We start from the raw sequence: 10,963 nt of genomic DNA on the forward strand, positions 1-10,963 counted from the left end.
ATGCCCACGCTGTCTGTAGTTGCCTCACCACCTCCGGCCATTACCGTTCATGCCACGCAACATCACACACTGACGCTGGTCACAAGTGCGACGGCTACTTCGTTGCGTTGCCAAACCGTCCGGAGCTGCAGGCTCCTGAGAACGGCTTCGTGATGGAGCCGAAACCGAGCGCCAGGTGCTGAAGAAGGTGACGGGGAGCCTTTGTAACACTGATCACTCACGCACCCACTGTTAACGTTATCCGCATTCTTCCTCTTTACTTCCTCCAAGAGATCCTATGCCCAGCGCTGCCCAAGGTCGCATTCGCCACGTACGATCCGACGGACTGTGCCGAGTCCAAGTCGGCCTTCGGTACGAACTGCACGCTGATCTGCGACTTTGGCTTCGAGATGAAGGGCGGTCCCTCGACCAAGCAGTGCGGCGGCAAACGGACCGGCACGTGGAGCAAGCTGAAAACGCCCCGCTGCATCGATATCGCCCCGCCGTACATCGAGTGTCCGGGCAACTACACCGTGCTGATGGACGACGACTTCCCGCACGCGCTGGTCCGCCGGCTCCAGCAGCCGTACGTGTTCGACAACAGTGGCGACAACTTTACGTACTGGTCGAAGCCAGGCATCAAGGAGGACGGGATCCGGCTCGCCCTTGGCGATCACGAGTTTAGCTATATCGCGATGGATGCGTTCAAGAATAAGGCCCGCTGTAGCTTCACCGTCACGGTGATCGATCTAACTCCGCCCGTCTTCGAGCAGTGCCTGGATGGCCCGGTGCACTACGTAAGTGACAGTGCCAACCCGCAGGAAACGTTCGTCCGCTGGGAGGAACCGCTGGTGTACGACAATTCGGGGCGTAATGTTACCGTCACGCAGAACGTAACCTTTGGCTATCTGCCGGCAGGGCGCCACGCCGTACGGTATCTGGCAGTGGACGCCTCCGGTAACGAAGCCGAGTGTGTGCTGAAGGTCGAGGTGAAGCAATACACCTGCGATCACGTACCGGAACCGCGGAACGGCTACTCGATCTGTGCGTACAACGCGTCCCATGCTTGGTGCGAGATCGGCTGCAAGGAGGACTACATGTTTAGCCTGCAGCCGGAGGAAACCATCCGGCTGGTGTGCGATCGGGCCAACCCAACGTGGGGCGAGCAGCTGGAAGTGCCGGAATGCAGCAAGGTGATCGGCTCGTCCGGGGTGGAGAAGATCATCACCATCCGGCTGGACGACGAGATGGATCCCGGCCTCTGCAACGATACGGATGCCATCAACGAGGTGTCGGAAGCGTTCAGCGATGGGCTGCGGCAGGAGATGTGCGGCGACCAGGCGGACTGTACGCTGATGACGACCCTGCCGGCCTGTCCTGCCGGCAACGGGGGTACGGAAACCGCGGAGGACACTGCGGTACGGTACAGTATCGTGAAGCGTAGCGTAAATGCGCAGCCGTCTACTACGCCCGATCCGGGCCGGGCGAACGATCGGGCAATGGTTAAGATTTTCGTGTACAAGCGCGTCTCCCAGGAACTTGGGCTGTGGCGTCCCGATGGCAAGCAGTCGGAAAATATAAAGGTAAGTTTACTTACAGGTCTGTCAGCCAGGTCCTCTCTATCAATGTGGACGAGACCTACATTTGGATGGCATTTTAACTTGATTGATTCGTTGTTAAATAATGAGAACGCCCCTAGGCATGCCACCTACCTAGACTACGTCTGAAAGGTCTCATAAGGACAGATGCAATGTCTTAGATGATGTAAACAAATTTTGATTCGTAGCATGGATAGAGCTTGATTTCAATTTACAAATCAAGCAATAGCAAAGGATTTGTAACTCCGAGGAGTACAACAAAATAAACGGCTGCCAAACCCATTCTAGGTCTAAGAACTAATGTCAAATCTTTGAAATAACCATTAACTGATGTATCCTTGCCGTTTTTGGATATTATGTTCTACCTTTAATAGTTTCGGAGATTGATCTCGAAGTCTTACCAATAATATTAGTACTGCTGAACCCATTTCCAAATTGGAATTAATCCCGTACCAATACAGGCCCTGGAGCTGAGTCCAAAATCCTACTCGTCCAAGTACTGATCCTGGAATTGGCACAGAACCCACAATGGACTGCTAACTGGCTCCGAACCCAAACCAGTACTGGAACTGATGCTAAAATGATCTTGGTCTACTCCCTAGCATTGCTCCCAAATTCCCAATATCCTTAAACTTCTCCCACTATAATTCTGGTTCAAAATAATGTTACTGGATCCATCTGAGCCGTAGAAAGGAATAGGAACCTGTTTACTATAGTTGTTACACCAGCATCTTCTTCTTATCCTACATCCAAACAGCGTATAAAAGAGGAGCTCGAGAAGATCAATGGAAAGAAAAAGCTGCGCCGTCGGCTTGGTGCTCTGAATTTGGACCTAAGCGTCCTAAAGCTGGACGAGAAGATACGCTGCGCGAACGGGAGCATTTCAAAGAAATTGGTTTGTGGTAAGTGGTGCCTGCTACTCCTTAGCACGCGCGATAATCTACACCCCAGCGCTTTTCTTTCAGTGCACTGCCCCCGGGGTACGTACCACAACTACACCACCAACAGCTGCCTGAGCTGCCCGATCGGGTCGTACAACGAACAAACGGGCCAGACCAGCTGCCAGCAATGCCCGGAACATCATTCCACGCGCAAACTCAATGCCAAACACGCCCACGAATGTAAACCCCAGTGTCCGCCGGGGACGGTGGCAAGGTTAAAGCTGTTGAAGAAAACAAAACCCAACGGTGGAAACGTCAACGGTGCGGTGAAGTACCACAAGACGCTGATGCCGTTCTGTCGCCTGTGTGAGCCGGGACAGTACCAGGAGCAGTACAACCGGGCCCAGTGTCTAGCGTGCCCATCCGACCACAGTTCGCCTCGCGGATCGAAGTCAGCCGCCGACTGCTTCCCGATCGGCGGCCAGCTGTGCAACGGTACGGTCGGGAACGTGTGTGGAGTCGGTGGTCGGTGTGTGGTCGACCCTAGCACACTGCTCGGCTATCAGTGCGTCTGTGACGAGAACTATGTTGGGGAACACTGCGAGATTGCGCTAAATCCGTGCGGCTCGGCACCCTGCTACAATGGGGGACGGTGCGTGAGCAACGGTAGTGCCGGGTTTGTCTGCCACTGTCAACCGCCCTATACAGGCGGTCCACTGTGTGAGTTTTACGTGGATCCGTGCCGGTCGGACCATTGCAAGAACGGTGGCAGCTGCGTGGAGGTAGACGGTCGTCCATTCTGCGAGTGCCCGCTGGGCTACGACGGTGAGCGGTGCGAGTGGCGCAAAGACTTCTGCACGCCCAATCCGTGCGAGTTCGAGGGTATGTGCGTTAACGTCGACGAGGGCTATAGTTGTGCCTGCCCGAGCGGTAAAACCGGACGTCGATGCCATCTGGAACCGTGCGACTATCTGCCCTGCCCGGCGGGCTCAATGTGTCTGAACGGAGCGAACGATACGTCCGGTGGGAACGATAGGTTCACGGTGGTTCTGCAGACACAGCAGCTGCCATCCAACTCAGGCTCCCTGGCGTACTCGTACCGGTGTGTCTGCCCAGTCGGATTGAGGGGTGCCAGCTGTGCCGAACTGGACAACCCGTGTGAAACGTCCAGGTACTGCCGGAATGGGGCGACCTGTGAACCGGCCAAACTGCGAGTGCTCGGAGCTAGTACGGCCGAAGATTATGATGACGAAAGCTACCGCAAGGTACGATGTCACTGCCCGCCGGAGTACCATGGTAGCAGATGTGAGCTGCTACTGTCGGCCGCCTTCGAGCTGGAGTTTCCTCGTACCGGGGTACAGGCGTACGTCAAGCTGGCAGCAGACAGCAGCGATGCGACGGGTCTGCGGGCGATCAGCATGTGCGGCTGGTACCGGACGGACGATGACTTCAACTACGGCACACTGCTGTCGTATGCAACGGCCACCGTCGACAATGCGTTCACGCTGACCGACTACAGTGGGCTGGTGCTGTACGTAAACGGTGCCCACGTCGTCACGAACGTCTCGTTGAACGATGGCGAATGGCACTTTGTATGCGTCAGCTGGACAAATGCAGGTGGACGGTACGCGCTGTACGTCGACGGGGAACGGAGTGCATACGGGTCGCGTCTAAGCGAAGGTGCACCGATACAGTCGGGCGGTTTGTACGTGTTTGGCCAGGAGCAGGATGTACTTGGGGGTGGGTTCAGCGAGACGGAATCGTACCGAGGTCGCATGGCGTACGTAGACCTGTGGAAGCGTGAGCTTGAGCTGGAGGAGGTTCGTCATCTCTACCGTACCTGCGCACCGTACAGCGGAGATCTGGTGCGGTGGATAGATTTACGACTTCAGACGGTCGGACTGGTGCGCATCGTAGCGTCGAGCTTTTGTCGCGACTGTTCGCGGAATCATTCGCTCCCGAATGGGTCAGTACGGTACGACGGTACGAGAGCTGTGTTCCAGTGCGACGAAGGCTACGAGCTGATCGGACCATCGTTCTCTGAGTGTCTGCGCACGTCCCAGTGGACTGCGGGCGTACAGTTCTGCAAGCGTAAGTATGACGTGACAGTGGTCAGAATAGAGCATTTTTTTGTGATGGGGGCAATGAACTTTTCATGGGAATAGATACCGGCTATCTTCTTGGTTTTCTGGAATTCTATAGAGTAGGTCTGGAATCAGTTTTCGAAATCATAATCGGTTCCGGCAACGGTCCCTAATACGTTTTCCATGTTTGAATCTGAATTTTTCGAGCATTACAAGATTTCAGAATCGATTCAGAATACAGCGGTTACAGAATTGGTTCTCAAATCGGTTCAATCCAGAACCAGTTAAGAATTGGTTCCAGTATCTAATCCTGTGTCGAATCCGGAGTTGATACCATAATTAATTCCAGAATCGATTCCTGAAACGGTTCGGTAATCGCTTCTAGAATACATTCCAAAACTTATTCCAAAATCTATTCTGGAGCCTATTCCAGATATGGTTCCAAAATTGATTTCAGAATCGATTTCAGAATCAATTCCAAAATCGTTTCCAGAATCTTTTCAAGAATCGATTCTTGAAAATGTTCCAAAATCGGCTAGAAACTCGATTCCAGAAATGGTTTCAGAATTGATTCCAGGAACGATTCCTGGATAGATCCTGAAATCAATCCCAGATTTGGTTCTATCGGTCCTGGAAACAATTCCAGGAGCCAAAATCGACTCCGGAAACGATTTCAGAATTTATTCCAGATTTGGTTCCAGCATTTGTTCCAGAATCAGAATAGATTCCAAAAAGCAATCGGAACCGGAACTAGATTGTTGTCACTCTAACACGGGAATTATCATTCGCTCGCAGTAACACGCTGCGGTACCATCGGTGCTCCTTTGAACGGTCAGGTCCTACTAACGAAGACCAGCTTTGGTGGCGAGGCTCGGTTTAGCTGCGACGAGGGATTCCTCATTGCCGGCGCGGAGCTTCTGCATTGCACTGCCCGCGGTATCTGGTCTGGGCCGCCGCCCAACTGCATAAGCATCGTCAAATGTCCGCCGCTGGTGCTGGAAGCGCACGATGGCCGCGCACCTATCATCTACGCAACCGAACGTGGTGTCATTCAGCAGCACCTGGACAGCTACGATGTGGGCGTGCTGGCGGAAGTACGCTGCCTGCCTGAGTACGCCCTAACCGAGGACAATCTGCTCACCTGCCTCGAGAGCGGCCAGTGGGATCTACCGCTGCCCGAGTGTGTGCCGATTCCTCCCACGACCACGCCGGAACCGAGCCGGGATGCTCAACCGGCCCTCATCATACGCGTCAACCGTCGACCGGATGTGCAGTTCTGGAAGCAGCTGCGCGACTACCTGTTCCATGGCTGCACGCCACCGGCCGTACCGGGCCGGGGGCTCTCGCTGTTCTGCTACTCCGCAACCGGCACGATCGCCGGCAACAACTGGACGGATTTGAGCGGGTTCTCGCTGCAGCGCGATGCGCCGCGCCTCACCAACATCGACGTGCGGCTGCTCGGCTTTCTGATGCGCACGGTCAAGCCGAACCTCAACCGGGTGGTACCGCAAAACCTGCTGCACTTCATACTGTACGGCTCGGTGGACCCGATCGCACCGGAGATGCGCTACCCGGGCCATATCGAGAACGCGTACCGGTTCGTGATCTGCCAGTTTATCGACGTGATCCTGATGGACCGGGAGCTCAACTACGACGACGAGCTGGTGGTGGACATCGGGCAGGAGGAGAACACCAACACCAAGATCAAGCATCTGCTCAAGAACGTGGCCCATGCCGTGTACCCGCAGTACCAGTGGCTGCTGGAGGAGCGGAGCGCGCGCGAATCGGCCGCACTGAAAAAGATTATCGAGCTAGCGGATAGGGTACCGGGGAGTCCCTCCACGACCACGACGACGACGACGACAACAACAACTGCCGCTCCGCCGAAGCGATGCCCGCTGAGCCATCTGCCCAGCCCGCCGATCGACAGCCACGTGGCGATGGTTGCGCTGGCCACCCTGCACCGTCCTGCCGGCGAGTGGCGCCTCGAGCAGCTGCTATCGAGCGGCCAGCTAGCCGATCCGGGCGATCGCATCCAGTTCGGTTGCGATGCGGGCTTCAGCATGCGCGGCTCGGCCATGACCGTGTGCGGGGCGGACGGGCGCTGGACCATGGTGGAAGGCTTCTGCGAGGGTGCCGTATGCGAGCATCCACCGACCCGGGCCAACATGCTGATTGCGCCCGGCTCGCGGGACAAGCAGTACTACGTGGACGACGAGATCGAGTATCGGTGCGAGCCGGGCTACACGATCAAGGGCCATCCGATCGTCAAGTGTCTGCCGAACGGCCGCTGGACCCCGATGGTGGCGCGCTGTACACGTAGGTTTTTTATCTGAGCCACAGGAGCTGGAGGGACAAGGCCTTTCTTAACGCTTGCGAGCGATTTCTCGCTCGTCTTTCTCTTCTTTCCCTTGCAGGCATCTCCTGTGGACGACCAAAGAATCTGCCGATGGCCTACATACTGGCGGGCAGCTCGTTCCTGTACGGTGACTCGCTGAAGATTCGCTGCCGGCAGAGCAGTATCGACATCACCTGCCAGTCCACGGGCCAATGGACATCGTTCGATCAGTGTTTCCAGACTGCTGCCGTTTCCGTAGGTCGTTAGCGTCCGGGTACAATACGTAAGGAGCAAACGAGAAGAGTAACTGTTACAAAAGGCACGTAATGAACCTTGTAGGTACCTTGGACCTACTTCAACGGGATATTAAAAAAATAAATTCTCCTGATTAGACGTTTAAATATTGTTGAACAGATTTCTTAAATGAGTGTGGAGTTGTATGTTCATGAAGACAAACTTAAGTTTGCTTCAATGTAGACACACAATTCTTCATAATCAACATTAGTGAAATTCCATATGTGCTCGATTGGTGTTCGAAACGCCTGAGGTTGTGGATTTGTGTGTGATTAATCGTGTTTGAAGTGTTAATTGGAATTGGATCTTCTATCGATAAATAAATGCGTGTAGTACAAGGTGGAATTGCTACTTCGAAGAACGCCTGAGGCAGGTAAGGCAGGCGCAAATGGCAGAACAAGGCAACAAGTACAGCAGCAGCACAGCACTAACACCAGCGACAGCAATGATGTAGACAACGAGAAACCCCCGCCATTTCTGGATGAGATTGCCAGCGGCATGAAGCAACTTAAGAGCAATAAGTCTGCTGGCTCTGATGAGCTGGCGGCCGAGCTCTTCATCATAGGGTCGGAGAAGGTTACCGCCGAAATGCATCAGCTGATCGTGCGAATCTGAGAGCAGGAGGAACTACTGAACTACTACTAAATAGTGAAGGCTGGGTGTCATTCACTCAGTCTACAAAAAGGGCAACAGGCTGGAATGCTCGAATTTTCGAACCAACAGAGTCCTCAATGTTGCCTGCAAGATTCTGTTCTGCAGACTTGCACCCAAATTTTGTTGGCAGGTGCCTAGCTGGGATTGTTGGAGGCAAATCCACTACCGACCTAATTTGTACTCTTCATTAGATTCTCCAGAAGTGCCGAGATCCTTACGCACCGTCTGTTTGTCAACTTCAAGTCAGCCTACGACACCATAGACCGGAATGAGCTTTGAAACAACATCCAGGAACTTCCCTGGGAAGTTGATACGGCTGTTAGAGGCCTCCATGAACGGGGTGCAGACCAGGGTGAGAGTGTCGAACATGATGTCGGAATCATTCGAATCTCACAGGGGTCTGAGACACTGGTGACGGACTCTCCTGTGTGCTCTTAAGCATCGCCATGGAAAGTGTGATTCGAAACGTGGGGCTAGACAACGACATCTGTGGCACGATCCGATCTCTCCATTTTCTTGGCTTCGTCGATGACATTGACATTGAGGCGTACACCTGACTCAAACGTGAAGCGGCAAGAATTGGAGCGAGAATCAATGCGACGAAGACGAAGGACCTGCTTGCCCGAGATTCAGTCCAACTGAGAAGCAATGCATTAGTTTACGGCGACAATCTCGAGGTAGTAAAGGAGTTTTGCTCTCTCGGGACGGTGGTTACTTCTGACAACGACATCAGCAGCGAAATCCGGAGACACTTGGAGCAGAAGGCGAATAAGTGTTTCAACTGTACCATGATCTTCAGTTGTTATGAACAGGGGAAAAACGCGAATGTACACTTGAACGATCTCAAGAACAAAAACATGTTGTAACTTAGGTCCCACTGAAGATCACGCTGCTCCGCTGAGATAGGTTCATCATGAAATTCTCATCAGTAAAGAAAAAACCCACAATAACAAACAAACAAAAATAGACAAACACGACACGACCACATTACTCAAGTGAATAACCTGTTTGTTTAATTCCGGTTTTGTTTTATTCTACAGTATTATAGTATTATCACCCTCGCTAGCTTAATCCGTCACGATGTTTTTTTTTTTGCAAGCACGCACGCACCCACACACCGTCTGCTTTCAAGGTGCGCAGGTTTGTAATATGTTTGGGTTTGCAGAATTGTTGCTGATGGATAAGGTTTGTTTTTTCTCTTCTTTTGTTCTTGTTGTAGTTGTATCTCACCAATCCTCCCATTTCTTCTCGCCTCAATTAACTCACTTGGCTCAGTGGTGTCACCCTACTATCAGTATTCGACCTTTGATGTGTGTGATTGTGTGTAGTAAATAAGTAGAATTTGTTTGTTTTAGTTTTCTGTACGCTTTTTTGAAACTATTTGACTGTTTGATTTTTCAAAGAGTAGGAAAATCCCCTCCTTATCGTTTGCAAATTTGTTGTTAGCTGCTTTAAATATAAGTCCATCTTTCATTCACTCCTAGGAAGTATTGGCCTGCATTAGTTAGAGTTTTCATCTTTCTTTGTTTTTTTCTTCTTTTATTCCATTATTATCTCTGTAGTTTGAAATGGTTATGTACAGAAATGGGTAAAAATGGGTTTTATTTGTTATGTTTGTTTCTTCTTTTATATGTGTGTGTTTCTTTGTAATTTAATTTAAAGTAAGTTTTGTGTGACCGTTTGCATCTTTATAAATGAATTCATTTGCAGCTGGTAGTTCTGTTCAACCAAATTTCTTCCTATCTATGCCTGCAACCGTTCACTTAGCGTTTGGACGCTGTCCGCTGCTCTAGTGCACCCCGATTGTTGAAAACGCCGCACAAACAATTGTATGCGCGGGTAACAGAACGCATCTGTGTGAATCGGAAAATTTCATTCTAATATCTGCAGTGGTAGGATCTTTGTTTTTACTTATTTTTTGTTAATCCCGAAGAAAACCGGAAACATTCTAGAAGACAAAATTAATTCCAAAATAGAAGGCGAAACAAATTCACACAACTGTTGTACCATTCTTGCGCTTCTCACTCTTGTGTCATCGTTTTCCACACCACCGTGCAACCGTCTCGATCGCTTTCGTTTTTCTTTGCTTTGTTTTTCTTTTTTCTCAAATAGTTTTGCATTAAATTGTTCTCTTGCTACTGGTTTTGAATTTGTTACAATATCTACATAAAATATTATTTAATTATTTGTGTTTGTTCTGCTTGCCCGCTATCCCGCTCTGCTTAACCGTTCGCTGTTAACATTTCCCATTTGTTGTGTTGTGATGTGATGGGATCCGATACAGTGCAAGCACTGTACTCATCTTTTTCTTACATTTTCTTCAGCTCCCCTTATACCCCTGCCGGCAAATATTATCATTAGTAGATTGGTTTCATATCTATTGCATAGTTGTGAGGGATACCTGCTTGATGGCTGGAGATGGGCCGTTATGCTAATTACGTCGGGGGGTGTTTGTTACGTTAAAATACGCCAAGCTCAACGTAATCATATAGGAGCTCTGTAAACCGTTTGTCTGTACTATTATACTGCGAGTTAATTCCGTCTCGATTTCGGTGAGGGTTAATAGTAATGAAGAAACCAAATTGCATCTTTACACTTTGAGCCTTCCCAGCGACTACAGCCGTCGGTACGGTTTAGATAAAGAAATAGAATAATTACCAAAATAAAAAAACCTTGAAACAGTTTGCATCCTAACGCATTCTAATCGCATACAATTAAAAATACCTTAAACTAAAGCAAGGAACGTGTTTTGAAAAGGCAAAATAAAAATTACGAGCAGTGCGATTCACTGCTCCCGCAAAGGTAGAATGCAAACGGAAGCTTTTAATTGACTGAGACAGAATGGTGCTGGCTGTTCGCCCGAACAATATATTATTATTGCAGATGTACTTCGTATACATCCAAATTTGAAAGCTATATAATATATCTTTTATTTGTCTTAAATATCTTTTTTTGTTTGTGTTCTGTAATTCATATATCTCTTTATATATATAATATATCTCTTTATTTTTTTTTCTTTTTCTCTTTCTCTCTCGCATTATCTCCCTCTTTCTTTTATTTCTCTTTTTCTTTCTGCACCTTCCTTCGCTTCTATGTTCATTGGATTCATTTAAACGTTCATAAATCACTGCTAGC

General features: G+C 50.3%; 1 protein-coding gene across 1 annotated transcript; it reads left to right on the forward strand.

Annotated features, from left to right (window-relative positions):
* LOC120905516 (sushi, von Willebrand factor type A, EGF and pentraxin domain-containing protein 1-like) lies at positions 1–7,281 on the forward strand. The gene is made up of 6 exons (XM_040316364.1): positions 1–85; positions 199–1,562; positions 2,335–2,479; positions 2,543–4,549; positions 5,338–6,861; positions 6,960–7,281. Exons 1-6 carry the CDS (start codon positions 1–3, stop codon positions 7,145–7,147), a joined length of 5,313 nt encoding a protein of 1,770 aa, XP_040172298.1. The 3' UTR covers positions 7,148–7,281.
* Positions 7,282–10,963: the final 3,682 nt, after the last annotated feature.

This window comes from Anopheles arabiensis, chromosome X (genome assembly GCF_016920715.1).
Source record: "Anopheles arabiensis isolate DONGOLA chromosome X, AaraD3, whole genome shotgun sequence".
Taxonomy (NCBI): domain Eukaryota; kingdom Metazoa; phylum Arthropoda; class Insecta; order Diptera; family Culicidae; genus Anopheles; species Anopheles arabiensis.

Coding starts and splice junctions, on each gene's coding strand:
- LOC120905516 (XM_040316364.1), top strand. CDS start 1: ATGCCCACGCTGTCTGTAGTTGCCTCACCACCTCCGGCCATTACCGTT. Junction 86..198: donor CACACTGACGCTGGTCACAA/GTGCGACGGCTA, acceptor GGTGACGGGGAG/CCTTTGTAACACTGATCACT. Junction 1,563..2,334: donor AGCAGTCGGAAAATATAAAG/GTAAGTTTACTT, acceptor ACATCCAAACAG/CGTATAAAAGAGGAGCTCGA.